Source organism: Cucurbita pepo, chromosome LG05, assembly GCF_002806865.2.
Source record: "Cucurbita pepo subsp. pepo cultivar mu-cu-16 chromosome LG05, ASM280686v2, whole genome shotgun sequence".
NCBI classification, from domain to species: domain Eukaryota; kingdom Viridiplantae; phylum Streptophyta; class Magnoliopsida; order Cucurbitales; family Cucurbitaceae; genus Cucurbita; species Cucurbita pepo.
In genome coordinates, this window is record NC_036642.1 from 2,124,736 (window position 1) to 2,139,998 (window position 15,263).

General features: G+C 37.2%; 3 protein-coding genes across 3 annotated transcripts; 2 read left to right on the forward strand and 1 right to left on the reverse strand.

The window, feature by feature from the left end:
- Window positions 1-2,496: 2,496 nt before the first annotated feature.
- LOC111795791 (ethylene-responsive transcription factor CRF2-like) lies at window positions 2,497-4,124 on the forward strand. Its single transcript, XM_023678375.1, has one exon. It carries the CDS (start codon window positions 2,984-2,986, stop codon window positions 3,941-3,943), a length of 960 nt encoding a protein of 319 aa, XP_023534143.1. The 5' UTR covers window positions 2,497-2,983; the 3' UTR covers window positions 3,944-4,124.
- Window positions 4,125-7,377: 3,253 nt separating this feature from the next.
- Window positions 7,378-8,498, reverse strand: LOC111794683 (arabinogalactan peptide 20-like). The gene is made up of 2 exons (XM_023676792.1): window positions 7,994-8,498; window positions 7,378-7,914 (listed from the first exon to the last, which is right to left on the reverse strand). Exons 1-2 carry the CDS (start codon window positions 8,124-8,126, stop codon window positions 7,817-7,819), a joined length of 231 nt encoding a protein of 76 aa, XP_023532560.1. The 5' UTR covers window positions 8,127-8,498; the 3' UTR covers window positions 7,378-7,816.
- Window positions 8,499-11,833: 3,335 nt separating this feature from the next.
- Window positions 11,834-14,912, forward strand: LOC111794845 (tyrosine-protein kinase ABL1-like). Its single transcript, XM_023677009.1, has 3 exons — window positions 11,834-12,228; window positions 12,413-14,451; window positions 14,536-14,912. Exons 2-3 carry the CDS (start codon window positions 12,492-12,494, stop codon window positions 14,700-14,702), a joined length of 2,127 nt encoding a protein of 708 aa, XP_023532777.1. The 5' UTR covers window positions 11,834-12,228; window positions 12,413-12,491; the 3' UTR covers window positions 14,703-14,912.
- Window positions 14,913-15,263: the final 351 nt, after the last annotated feature.

Genomic DNA, 15,263 nt, shown 5'->3' on the forward strand with positions numbered 1-15,263 from the left:
CATATATTTATTATATGCTTCATTTTTAAAAATTAATCACACCCTATACTATAAAGTTTCTAAAAATTACATATCACTAAGTTTGTTGACAAACATTTATATGATAATGTAACAATGTATAATTTAATTTAATTTAAACAATATAGTAAGACCTTAATTAATGGATCTAGGACATCGTGCTTATTTGACTTATAAACATTTATTAATATTCTGCATTTTCGTGGCTCAAAGTAACACTTTTTTTTTTTTACTTATAATTAATTATAAACCATACTTAGCTTTCCTCTATTTACATTAAATAATTAACTGAAAATATGGCAACTTGTTTGTCTCCAACACCCATCAACTCTAAATAAATAAATGGTCTATTCAATTGTCTAAACCAAAACGACATGTCGAATTTCCCATCCCAAGTGCTTACCTTTTCCTTGTTTTTTGGTATTTAAATACACTTTCTTATTTTTAGTTTGGTATTTTGTTTTGGTATTTTGTTTTTGTACCTTCCCAATAAAAAGAAAATATGTCATTTCCATCTATTCTCTAACCCTCAAAGCAATGGCTTTGTTGTAAATTCTTCCCATTTTTCATACGCCCATAGATATTTTTGTCGAAATTTACGTGATAATTAGGTATGTTTTGTGTCTCTACGTGAGACCCTATATCAGTTGGAGAGGAGAACGAAACATTTCTTATAAAGGTGTGAAAATCTCTTTTTAGTAAACACATTTTAAAATCGTGAGGTGAAGCCTGAAAGAATGAGCTGAGCTATTACAAATGATATCGAAGTCATACATTGGGCAATGTGCCAACAAGGACGTTGGACTCCCAAGGGAGACGACGTTTTTTTTATAAAAGTGTGAAAATCTCTCCATAAATATCTACTAGTGGTGGGCTTGAGCTGTTACACTGTGTCTAAATTTTGCATACTACGTTGAATGAAATTATGAAGCAGTTATTATAAACGCTTTTAAAGGTTATATAAAAAATACACTTTTGATTTTAAAATTTGAATAAAAAAAATACCAATTTATTAAAAAATTATTTAGTTTAAAAAGCTACCAAATTTTGAAGGGATAAAAAGTGCATGCAAATAATCCCAAAGTACAAAGACATGATAAAATGGTCCAAAACATAGGCATTGCCCAATACAAACAAAACGCTCGACTATTTGAACCGTAATATAATAACCCAAGCGATTGAAAATGAAACCTCACGGGCCAATCATTGAACGACACATGTCCTCAGAAATCCAAGTAATAATACTATTACGAGTCAACCGCATATTGGATTTTGGTCATCATAATTTCTTTCTTTATTCACGTCGAATTAATTACAGCAATTAGGGAGACAAAAATCGCATAATCCGAGAANAAAAAAAAAAAAAAAAAGTAAATAAGACCAGAAAGTATCAGACTGATAAACATGTAATATAATAACAAAACTCCAAATAAAATTTGCCAAATTATGTACGACAATAAACATTGCCCTTCCTTTTTTTTTTTCTTCGCATTTTTCGATGTTAATAACACAAAATCACATGATGTGAACGCTCCCCGACCCATGCTTTCTAGCAGCTGGGTACAGTTAAGACATTAGTAACATTTTAAGTCGATTACTATTTTACTTTAATTAGTTATTAATTATTTTAAAATAATAATTATTAATGAAAATATACTCACTTTAGTTAAAAAAAAATTGTGTAAAAATAAATTAAAAGGTATCCACGTGGTGCTATAAAATAGCTATAAAAGCTTATTTTTTAAAACACAAATCTATAAAGTAATTTTTAAAAAGCAAACCCGAATTATTATTAAATTCTTCCAAAGGTTTAACAGAGCTAATGGTTAATTAAATAATGCGGGTTTAATCGGTAATTAGGATGTAATTAAACGGTCATTAAAGTAATTAAGGGGCAGGGTGGCTATGTCGTGGTGGGGTTTAATTGTTTTTAGTCAAAGTACGACTGAAAATTGGTCTCTGCAAGTCACGTGACTTTTTTTTTTTTTTTTTCTTCAAATTAAACAAAATCTTTTGCTGACTCAGCTCCACCCCTCGTGGGTCCAATTTTTTTTTTTATAGCCTCCTGCTCTGCCACGTGTCTCCTCCATGCACCCCCTCCGATTTATGCGGCGCTTCGTTACACCACCTCCGCCGCTGCCCGACGGCGCCACCCGTCGGTGATATTTCCCGTTCCAAGATATTTAATATAAAATACTAATGTTTTTTTTTTAAAAAAAAAAATTAATATAGAAAATTAAAAAATGGGTATTGGAAAATTCGGTTACTTAGGGTTGGGATCCTATAAAAATAGCTGGCTTCGATTGGTCACTGTGCTTTTTCTTCTCTGCATCTTATCGTCTCTTTTGCCTTCACTCAATCACTCACTCCATTGCCCGCCATTACTTTTCCTTGTTCTTCTTCTTCTTCTTCCTCCTCCGCCATTAATATCTTTCAAGGTCTCTGAAAGTGAAAACAGCCCTTTTGTTGTGGTGGGTTTTAGCTTTGGGGGTTTTCAAGAAAGAAAGAGAAAAACAATTTGGCGTCCTCTTTGTGTAGGTTCCTTTTGATTCATCTGTTTCTCTGTTTCTGGGTTTTCCCAATTTTTGGTCTCTGTTTCTGAGATTTTTTGTTTTTTGTTTGTTTTCTTTTTCGTTTTGGGTGTTAGTAGCTTCATTCTCACGCTTGCACACTTCTTCAAATCCCTTTCCCTTTCCCTTTCCCTTTAGGCTTTAGGTGTCCCCAACTTTTCTGATAAATTTCTCGTCCTTTAATGGCTTTTTTAAGACGGGTTTTTATATCTCATTAATGCTGGGTTTCACTCCGTTTCAGGGCTTTCTTTTTCCATCTTTATATCTTCTTCTCTCTGTCTAATCTTTCAAGTACTCCATTCCCTTTTAATCTCTCCCCTGTTTTTTCTCTGTTTTTTCTCTGTTTCATCTTCTTCCTTTGCTTTCAATGAGAATCTGATTCTTTGAGCTCTGTAATGAGTATGGATTTCGACTCTGTTTTTGACCTCCCTGTTAAGTTCACCGAGCATCGTAACCATGTTAAGCTCTCTTCAATGCCGGAAATTACGCCGAGAGTTGTACGAATTTCGTTTACCGACGGTGACGCCACTGATTCCTCCAGTGATGATGAGAACGAAATGTTTGGTCGCCGCAGAGTGAAGAAGTTTGTTAATGAGATTACGATTGAGCCGTCTTGTTCTGGAGAAGGAAATGGAATCTGGGGTGTGAATAGATCGGCGAGAAATGGCCGGAGACGGTCGTCCGGGAAATGTGGGGTCCCGTCCAGGAGTCGTCGGTCGGTGAAGATGCCGGATGGGAAGAAGTTCCGCGGTGTGAGACAAAGACCGTGGGGAAAATGGGCTGCCGAAATCAGAGACCCACTGCGGCGCGTACGGGTGTGGCTAGGAACTTATGACACGGCAGAGGAAGCTGCCATGGTTTACGACAACGCCGCCATTCAACTCCGGGGTCCTGATGCACTGACCAATTTCACTACCCAATCGCCCAAAAAATGCTCCGCCTACGACTCCGGCGAAGAGTCGAACAACAACATTTGCTCTCCGACCTCAGTCCTCCGGTGTCCATCGCCTCCAAACGAAGAGGCCCAATCTCAACTCCCCGGCGAGCCAGACAACTCGTCCGTATCGGAAAATTTCTCGTCGGAGTTCTCAGACTTCTCGAGCTACTCCGACACCTTCATTCCGGACGACATTTTCGCCTTCGAATCTTCAATTCCGACATTGTTAGACGACGAGATAGGCCTACATCACCAAACCAACTTCTTCGGCGATGACAGTTTCTTCAACGGCGTGTTTCACAGTCCCATCGAAGAAACCGGGTTCGGGTTCGGGTTCGAGTACCCTACTCCCCCTACAGACGACTTCTTCCAAGACTTCAGCGACGTGTTCGGTTCGGATCCTCTCGTTGCCCTTTAAAGCTTCCCCGTCGCCGTCCATGCCATTTGTCGGCGAAGATTTTGCTCCGGCCATGAGTATCGAAGTTTTATTTTATTTTAATATTGTTTTAAATTTAATTTTGTAATTTTTCAAGCATTAGTATTAAATATGAACAAGAGAAGGTCTCCGTCACGTTAACGGTGATGGACGAGTTTGTCTACGTGTTTCATTCCATTTGCCCGTTCCGTTTTTGCACCGTTTTTTCCAGAGCCACGTGTTTATTCACGTGACCGGCACGCTGAGAAAAAGATAGAACCAGAGTTCAGAGCGTACAGAATCGCTCCAATTTTCTTACAAAAAAATTAATACACGTGCTAGTGGACCAAGTGGGTGTGTACGTTAAATGACCTTTGTGATTTTGGGGGTTCATGTTTATGTGTATGTCAGTTTTATTTAATAATATAAATTAACCTTCAAAAGCAATATTTAATAGAGGAATTAGAAGCCATTATTCAATGTATATTCACCTGAAACATGAATTAGGAACTGTAAATACTAAATTAATAATAATAAAACTCTTAATTATACTAGAAATTTAAATTAAGATTTTCTCTTTTATTTTTCCAATATGTTACCTCAATTTTCAAATAGATCGAACCATCGTAAACTTTTACAATAATAATCAGTGTTTTATGTACTAAGTTAAATTCATATTGGTTCGTCTGAAGTGATTAGCGTTCGCTAGCTTTACCTATTGTCGTTGATAGCTATAGTTGTTCTTTAAATTAAAAATAAGTTAATATACTTAGAGAAAATAATAATAATAATAATAATAATAATAATAATAAAAGGATAATTGNAGATTGAACCATTGTTTACAATAATAATCAGTGTTTTATGTACTAAGTTAAGCTCATATTGGTTCGTCTGAAGTGATTAGCTTTCGCTAGCTTTACACATTATGGTTGATAGTTATAGTTGTTCTTTAAATTAAAAATAAACAATGAAATTGGTTAATTAGAGAAAATAATAATAATAATAATAATAATAATAATAAAAAGGATAATTTCGATTCCCAAGGGAAATAGAGGCCTAGGGAGCGTAGGGAAGTTGATAATGGGTAGGCACAAAATTCCAAAGGAGGAGGAGGAGGAATGAAGGGAAGAGATTGAATGAATCAGAGCCGTACACGTGTGTCTGTCAGGCTAACGGTTTTTCCAGTCCCATTTTCTCACCACTCAATTGGAGGGACCCCCACCACCTCTGCATGCTTCCTTCACCCTCTTCACCCTCCTTTTGTCTCCCTATGCCCACTTTTACCATTACAACCTTCCCTTTTGTCTTTTCTTGTTCTTTTTTCTTTTGGTAAGGTAAAAAAATTTCAACCATACAAAATTTTTATCTTTTTACTTTTTGTACTCTTATTACGATCAAAATATAGATATAAGAGGCAAGGTGTCCCCTAGGGCAGCCATATTAATATTAATAAATGTATATTCTTACTTTATAAACACTAATTCAATATCATATGCTTAGTGTCCTTATAATCACATTAATTAATGTAAATGGGAATATATATATATATATATATTTTTTTTTTACCACCGTCAAAATAATTAAATTATCCACGTATGTTATGTTATGATTTAATATCTTATNATTTTTTTTTTTTTTTACCACCGTCAAAATAATTAAATTATCCACGTATGTTATGTTATGATTTAATATCTTATTAATCTTTCATTTGCTAAAAAGAATTAACGAAAAAAGATGTCCAGCTGTTGGGCCCACTAAAGATATGGGCCATAACGTTGTGTTCGATACGTCGTCAACCATGTCGCGACGCATCGGATTGTGAAATTGATAGAGTCACGTGGGCCCATCTGGGGACAATTTCTGATTCGGGCCCATATATCAGGCCCGCTTTAAATATATATATATATATATTACTTGTTCTGAAAAGCCTGCAATTAAAGTCAGACTTTTGACCAACTTGACCATTTTAAAGCGTGTGGGCTCGCACGTGCGGAACAGTTTCCTAGAAAATTTCGNTGGGGACAATTTCTGATTCGGGCCCATATATCAGGCCCGCTTTAAATATATATATATATATATTACTTGTTCTGAAAAGCCTGCAATTAAAGTCAGACTTTTGACCAACTTGACCATTTTAAAGCGTGTGGGCTCGCACGTGCGGAACAGTTTCCTAGAAAATTTCGAGTTCGAACGTGGAATCTGCGAATACCTCTTTTTACCTCTTCAGCGCAGCTTTGGTTTCCTTTTTTTANCGAGTTCGAACGTGGAATCTGCGAATACCTCTTTTTACCTCTTTAGCCGCAGCTTTGGTTTCCTTTTTCTTTTCTAATCCAAATGCGCCTTCCCATTGTTTTTGCGATTCCTTCATAAACAAGCTGCTGCATCTAGCTCACTGGTTTTGAAATCCACTTACTGTTCCGCCATGGATGAAGCTCAAGCTCAGCCGGTTTGCGCTCAAGAAGCTCTCGATTTGCTCAATTGCGTTACGGAGTCTCCGTTCGATCAAGAGAAATGCTACCGTCTCCTTCATTCTTTGCGAGAATGCGTGCTCAGTAAGGTATTCGTTTTCTCTGTTCAATTTTTGCCCTAACTGTTCGTGTTTATTTCGATATTTGATGAACTCAATTGGTGCTTTGTTTATTTTCGGAATTTTCGAATTAGATCGCCTTGCACTCTGAATAGGATTTGCGGAGTATCGATTGATTTTTTTATTCCATGGAGTTCGATTGTTATTCTCCAAATCGTGATTGATATTATATAATTTATTTTTCTAGATTTAGATTAGGATTCGTGAAATCGAGGATTATGCTTGAAATGATAATCTAGGTTTCTGGAATGATCTTTGATTTCACAATTTAGGATATGGCAGGTAATTGTAATTCACTTCACACTGCAACGCTGATTAAAATACTCAAAACGCGTGGTTTCTTGTTTTGATTATTTGTTCGGATTGGCTCGAACTTTTTGTCCTCAACATTCCAGGCACATAGATTCACNGGTAATTGTAATTCACTTCACACTGCAACGCTGATTAAAATACGAGGATTATGCTTGAAATGATAATCTAGGTAATTTAGGATATGGCGTGGTTTCTCGTTTTGATTATTTGTTCGGATTGGCTCGAACTTTTTGTCCTCAACATTCCAGGCACATAGATTCACTATTCTAAATGCTTAACACTTGCTTCACATTCATATTCATATTTGCTGTATAAGCAACAAAATGTAACTGTTCTTTTCTTTTCCTTGAATTTGTTGCTTCATCCTTCGCCAGAAAGTGAAAAAGTTCTCGTTGGCTGATGAAGAACGAGCAAAACCAAGTGGTAAGAAGAGCACTTGAAGGAAGCAATTGAAGTTTCCATTTGTAGGAGACATTGTTGATTTGGGACTGAATTCTATCAAAATGATGACAGAATTCCTTCATGGAGTTANAAAGTGAAAAAGTTCTCGTTGGCTGATGAAGAACGAGCAAAACAAATTGGTAAGAAGAGCACTTGAAGGAAGCAATTGAAGTTTCCGTAGGAGACATTGTCTGATTTTGGACTGAATTCTATCAAAATGATGACAGAATTCCTTCATGGAGTTGGTTCCAAACAAATCCAATAAATTTTGTTGAAGTTGAAAGATTGTCTAATTATTTTGGGAATCTTTGAAGTTTCTAGCAGATCGATCTCTGTTGTTTGTGAGCTATACATTATTCTGGGAAGCTTTTTTACTCTTTAGAAAAACATCATCCAACCACTCAACATTGGAGCATTGAGGTAAAGAATTGATCATTGCATCAATTGACATTAAACTGCAAAGAAAAAGAAAACAAAAACCCCACTTTTTACATTGGAGCTCTCGGGATTGAATTTAATTATTTTGTGCACTAATTTTACAAACTGATTGGAAGCTCTGCTAAATGAATAATGTAAGTTAGCAGCAACGCCAACAACATCAGCACGTACGCTATTCCTTGGTCTAAGCTCGTCCCTGCAAATTTCCAAACATAGAACTTAATTACTAACATGTTTTTATTCTTTTTTTCTCAATAATAATGAAAAGAACAAACCATCGCTAGCAATGGGAGGTTGGGCTGGAGACAAAGAAGGATCAGCGGCGGAGGCAGGGAAAAGCATAGCCAAAACAAAAGCAACAGCGACTAAAACGCCATAAGGGACCTTATTATAAGCAACGACCTCCATTGTTATTGTTGTTATATAGTGTTCGACGACAATTAATCTCCCTCCCCGGAGAGGCGCGGGAGAGAGAGACTAACACACAAACTGAATTACTCAATCCCGAAGACGACTATGGCTGCTCTCCACGGCGTTGCAATGGCTGTGTGGCTTTCAACCAATCCAGGGTGTGGGTCTTATACCCGCTGCATGCTTCGAACGGCATGGCCGGAAATGTTGCAGCTACTGCATGTTTCCCCACACGACTCGGTCATTTTGAGGCCCTCATCCATCATTACTCTTTTTTCCTTTTAGGCTTTGTTTGAATGAGTCCCTGTGGCTATGTTGAGGTGACCCTTCTTAATCCAATCGAATATATATGACAATGGTTTCATTGGATTTGAGTCTATTTTTTAGTTTTTTCCTTATTAATCCATTATATATATATTCCAAATATAAAGTTTCCTCAGCTTATCATCCATCTTTCAAACTATGCCTCTTGAATGAGACGGACTTAAAATCTCACTTATTTTCTTTCATTCTGGAAGATACAATTAATTATACTAATATAGTGTTCTATTTTCGTTGCCCACGTAAACTGAAAAACGTTGGCTAGTTGGGCAGCTGAGTTCTTCGGTGTTGGAGGATATTGTTGGTTTCTTTTAGTAATTTATCTTTAATCTCGGCAAACATTCTCTGGATAAGAAAGAACTAGGTGTTGATTTACTTGCCCGGAGCTCGCTTAACCGAATACACAAAATTGAGATCTCTCTTGTAAATATTTCGATCGAGAAAACCTCGCTTCTTGAAAGAGCGGATTGAAAATTAACATTTTGCATAAAATTGAGTGGGAATGGGAATGTTAATGCATAGGGATGCCGTGGATGAAAGGAAACAAGTAATTTTCATATTAAATGCAAAACCTACTCCAATACGGCTTCTTCTTTCCCCATTAATTAAGAGTTTCTTTTAATAACATCTCTACAAAATTAAATTTTATGATAACACTTGTTTCATAAATTTTAAAGCTTTAAAAAAATTTCTTCCAATTTGTTTGAGACTTAAATATTTAATATTTAGAGACTAAACTTATAATTTAATCTATATTTTAAAACATTATATATAATTATATTATTCACTATTTTAAAATTTTGTTCATCGACACTTTCACATGTTCATGAATTCGAGAACGAGAAAGAATGATATAATAAGTAATTTTAACATTTTTGGATACTTTGCTTAGTTTTTTACAATATTTTTCAACATACAACATAACATACAACATAACGGTTCAAGTGCATGAGATCGAAACTTGAAGCCGTTCTTAACTTTTCACATGAACACATACTAAAACGTAGTAGCTAACGCTACATAATTAAATTGGATGGGTTTAGAGTTTAGGGTTTAGGGTTTGAAGTTTTTAGTAACGATCAATACATTTAAGAAGGCCAAAGAAAAGCTCCCATGGCGAACTTTCGCTTCTGGGCGACGTCTCCAGCTACCGGGAGGCCGTATTCTTTGAGAAGGCAGTCCAGTTTCCACTCCGCCATGCCCTCATAGTCACTCCTCTTGTACTTTGGGTAGTGAAGAGGCATCTGAAAATGATCGAACTGCTTGCTGATCACTCGCTGCTGATGCTGCTGCTGCGGCTGCTCGGCCCCGATCACGGCGCACCGAGCAGCATAGACCCAGCTCATTATTCTGCTCATCGTTTGAATCTTTCACTTTGTCCTGCAAGTGCAAATGGTGGTGGAAAGGTTGGCTTTTTATAGCCCTCATGGGGTGGGAGAGGGGAGAATGAATGAATATTTGAGTGAAAATCGTAAAGAATTGAAAGATTTTGGAAGGTATGAATGGTTGGTGTAACTTCCCCGGCCCACCGCCAGTAGATATTGTCTTTTTTGGATTTTTCCTTTCAAGCTTCCCCTCAAGATTTTTAAAACCGGTCTGCTAGGAAGAGGTTTCCATGTACTTATAAAGGGTGTTTCGTTCTCCTCCCTAACCGATGTGGGATATCACAGTTGGGAAGGCCTTGAAAATGGGTCTGCTAGGGAGAGGTTTCCATGCCCTTATAAAGGGTGTTTCGTTCTCCTCCCTAGCCGATGTGGGATATCACAGTTGGGAAGGCTTCGAAAACGGGTCTGCTAGGGAGAGATTTCCATGCCCTTATAAAGGGTGTTTCGTTTTCCTCCCTAACCGATTGGGATATCACAGTTGGGAAGGCTTCGAATTGAATGCAATTGTTAGTATTCATCACTAAGAATAAATGCAAGATGGGATGATGGAATGGTATGAAACATTTGGGGCCTCATATTTTGAACCTCCTCTTCCCTTCACCACACAAACTGAACTAACAATTTGACTAGTTGCAGCCTTCTGTGTTGATTTGATGTTGAAAATGTTCATGGAAGTTGACAAGAGACTTCTAGAGAGAGTAAGAGAACGCTCGATAGAACTTTGTGGTTGAGACGCTCGTGTTGAAGTCCGAGAATTTATTCAGAGAAGTTGATAGGTTATTACGATTCTTTAACGACTTGGATCCCTACTCTTGATAGGTTGTATGAATGAACCGAGATTATATCCGATTGAGAAAGATCTCGAGGATAAGATGACTAAGAAATACTTAAAAGAAAATGAAAGTTATTACTTTTTCAATAAGACCCACCTTTTTTTTCGGTGACTCAATCTTAGGAACTTCATAGTTAAATGTGCATTACTTCGAGCAATTCTATATTGAGTGACATCTTGGACACTTTCAATAACTCAATTATATGAACTTCATGGTTAAGTGTTATAGAGACGTTTCCACGCTCTTATAAGGAATGTTTTGTTCCCCTCTCAATAAATGTGAGATCTAACAATATGATTATGATCTAAACGTGCCTGATCTAGTTCTCTTCTCTTTTGTATCATATCTAAGGGATTCCTGGGTTCAAGCCGAAGAAGCAATGTCACTCGATCATTTTTCTGTCCATGAGGATCCCAATCTCAACAGAGCGCCTTCTACTTCTAATAAGTCATGAACTAGATTAGAATCATTCTCAACGAGTCCATAAGAAGTGATGGTTCATTTACATTAACATCTAATTGAATGAATTCAAGAAAGGGCCTGACGAACACAAACACGGGAGAGTATAGATAAGAAAACTGTGCGTAAAACATAGACAACCCTTTGAATCACTAATATGATCTAAAAAGAAATCGACAAAAACAATAAGAAGGTCGTAGAATATTTTTCTTTAAAAAGATTATTAATTATTATTTAAAAAACGAGTAGAATTAATTTTTGTACTAAAAAAATATTTAATAAGTATTTTTTATATAAAAATTATGTTAAGCAATTTTAATTTTTAACTTAAAAACTCTAAATTTAAACAAATAACATAAATTCTAACTAATTTGGTCACAATTCAGGTTAAATTATATATTGCATGTATTTTTACCTTTTTAATGTTTTGTTTCTTTCAGTAAAAAACACACACGCACACAGCCAATAAATTTACCGAGATTTTACAACCAATAACAGAATGAGCTGTCAGTCAATCTAATACCTTTTTTTTTTTTCTAATAATTAGTGTTTTTGATATTTATAACCAAACGACACCGTTTCGTCTCCACTATGTTCGGCAGTAGCGAACCAAAACGACGCGTTTTGAATATTTGTATATTATATAAAAAGGAAATACGAAAGCCGCGGGAACACGTACTATAAGTGCGTGCAAATAAAACGGAATTTCAACGGCCACGCCTCCATTTTTCTCCGACAACACTTATTCCCCCTAAAAAAAAACTGCTTCTTCTTCTTCTTCCTTCTTTGTTCTTCTGATTTTGATTCTTTGATTTCATTAATTTCTCGTTCATCTTTCGTCCAATTTGTCGTTACAGTATCCGACGAGAAACTGCATCTTGAGATTTCCGTTGTGTTTTTCCCCTCGGTTTCGTAGCCGTTTTGTCAATGTAATTACACCGTTCATTCATCAAAACCCCCCCACCAGGTGTTCGATGATTTGCCCCAATGAGGATTTGATTCTCTAATTGGGGTTTCTTCGTTGTTTCTTGCTTGTGATTCCACTTTCGTTGCTTTTGGAGGGTTGGTTCTGCAATTACAGGGGATTTTTTTAACTGAAAGGTATTGCGTTTTCTTTTGATTGTTGAGATTTTGTGAAGTTCTTGACTGTTCTTCATTTAATTCTGGGGTTTGATCATTTTGCTTGATAATAGAGGTCGGTTGATTGTTGTTTTGGAATATTGGGATTTCTGGGATTTCTTCCCTCTGCTTATAGCTTCTCATTGTCGTGTGGTTGAATCTGTAGGATTTTAATTGTGGTTTGGGAGGCGGTTTTGTGTGATTTGGGGTGATCTCTTTAACGGAATCTTTCTCTCTGAGCCGGGATGGAACAATTCCGGCGCATCGGAGAGGTATTGGGAAGCTTAAAGGCTCTTATGGTGTTGCGAGATGATATTCAATTCAACCGGCGTCAATGCTGTTTACTGTATGATTTGTTTAGTTTGGCTTTTGATACCATTGCCGGAGAGATAAGGGATAATTTGAAGGTTGAAGAGAAGAACACCAAATGGAAAGCTCTTGAACAGCCTTTGAGGGAACTTCATAAGGTTTTCAAAGAAGGGGAGCTTTACATTAAACACAGCATAGATTCCAAAGACTGGTGGGCTAAACTGATCAGCTTCCATCAAAACAAGGACTGTATTGAATTCCACATCCACAACTTGCTTTCCTGCTTTCCTGCTGTCATTGAAGCGATCGAGACGGCTGGAGAAATATCGGGGCTCGATCAGGACGAGATGCAGAAGAGAAGGCTTATACTTGTAAGGAAATATGACATGGAATGGAATGACCTCAAACTGTTCCATTGGAGATATGGGAAACAGTATTTGGTCCCTCGAGAAATACGTAACCGATTGCTGTGTGTTTGGAGAGAAGATCGATGGCTGATGGCTGAAGCACTCAAGGAGAAGATCAGTTCATTGGGAGCAGCTGGTTCAAAGAATGAGCAGCGGCTTGGGGAATTCTTGATAAAGAAATTGAACAACTCGGAGCCATTGAATGCAAAGCTCTTCCCGAGTTCAATTTTGTTAGGAACAAAGGATTATCAGGTGAGGAGACGGCTGGAAGGAGGGCAGTACAAGGAAGTCCAATGGTTCGGGGAGAGCTTTGGACTGAGACAGTTCATTGCAGAAACTGAACAAACAAATTCTGAGGTTCAAACTCTTTTATCACTTTCACATCCAAATATTTTGCAATACCTTTGTGGGTTTTTGGATGAGGAGAAGAAGGAGTTCTTTCTTATAATGGATATGGTTTCCAAGGATCTTTCTTCCTATATGAAGGATAATACTGGAGCCAGGAGGAAGATCTTGTTTCCTCTCCATGTTTCTGTTGATATCATGCTTCAAATTGCAAGAGGCATGGAATATCTTCACTCACAATTGATGTATCATGGAGATTTGAACCCTTCCAATGTGTTTATGAAGCCAAGAAACTCCTCAGAAGGCTCTTATCTCGTGAAAGTTGCTGGCTTTGGTTTATCATCAGTCAAGAATTCATCTCCCAGAAACTCAACGAACCAAATAGAAACTGACCCTTTTATCTGGCATGCCCCAGAAGTCATGGCAGAGCAAGAACAAAATGATCCAGGAACAGTTACTTCTTTCAAGAAGACAGAGAAAGCAGATGTTTACAGCTATGGAATGCTTTGTTTTGAGCTTTTGACTGGAAAAGTTCCATTTGAAGATGGTCATTTACAAGGGGAGAAGATGAGCCGTAATATCAGAGCGGGAGAGAGACCCCTCTTCCCATTTCCAACTCCCAAATATTTGGTGAACATTACTAAAAGATGTTGGCATTCTGACCCTTCTCAGAGGCCGTCTTTCTCTTCCATTTGTCGAATTCTTCGTCAGGTGAAGAAATTCATTGCCATGACAAACCCAGAAAGCAATGAGCTCGAGCTGCAAACGCCTAACGTTGATTACTGCGACGTTGAAGCAGGGGTTGCAAGGAAGTTCTGCTTAGATGGGGTTGGAGACTTGTGTTCTGTTTCATATATTCCATTCCAAATGTTTGCTCATAGACTTGCAGAGAAGGAGAAGACGAGTCCAAGCAAAGCCAAGGCATGGGACTCTGCAAGTGATGCGGTCTCCATTAGCAAGGATGATTGGGCATCCATTTGCAGAGATGACACAGCTTCTGTAGTAGAAGATCCATTCTCCACCATCCCTGCAAGTGACACAAGATCCACTTTTTCTGATAGAAGATCTGTTTATTCAGAAGCTCCACCCAAGAAAATGGGAACCATGAGGAAACATCCAGACACAAAAATCAGAAAAGGCATAGGTAAAACTTTAGTTTCCGTTTGTTCATTACTTTATGTTGCAGACAAATTGGCTATAACTGAAGGTTGTGATTGGTTTTACACAGGGACCCCAGAAACAAAAGCACGAGTGACTCCACGAACGCCTTCACGAATAACTTCACGACCTCGAGACTTGAAGACAAATAGAGATGTCCTGCTGCCATTTTCGAGCCCTCTGAGTAAGGGAAGAAGAAGACCAAATGGTCATGTCTCAGACTCAGAAGCTCGCTAGCTTTTCTTGCCTGTCTTCACCTTTTTGTAGAGCTTTTCTTCTACATTGTTGTGAAGCTTCAGTCATTGTTCAAGTCACATAGATCAGATACTGTATTTGATTTCTTTCCTCTTACAGAAATAGTGTTAGCATTGAGTTCTTGTTAGCTTCGTGTAATTAAACTCTGTAGTTTGTGGACATCTCAGAAAGAATAGCAGATGATTCTGTTTCTATTTCATTTTCTTCAAATTTTGGTTCTTTCAGCCGCCAGGTTTAACATTGTGCAGACAGCCGATGCTCCCAGGTTCTTGGAACAGAGAATGATCATTACATCTTTAGTGTTACAGTTTTATCTTAAATTTAAACAAGTATTGCAATCTTTAATTTATACCGACTTTTATTTGAAGAATTGTAAAATAAAAATATATTTTCATCTAAATTTAAGAATTACGACATAGAAAGCGAAATCGACAAATTTTCACAGAGATACAACACTAGAGAAAAGTTTAGAACTGAATTTTCTTCACAACTGTTGAACAAAAAAAAAAAATTACCATTCAAGGTTAAATTTTTGAATCCTCA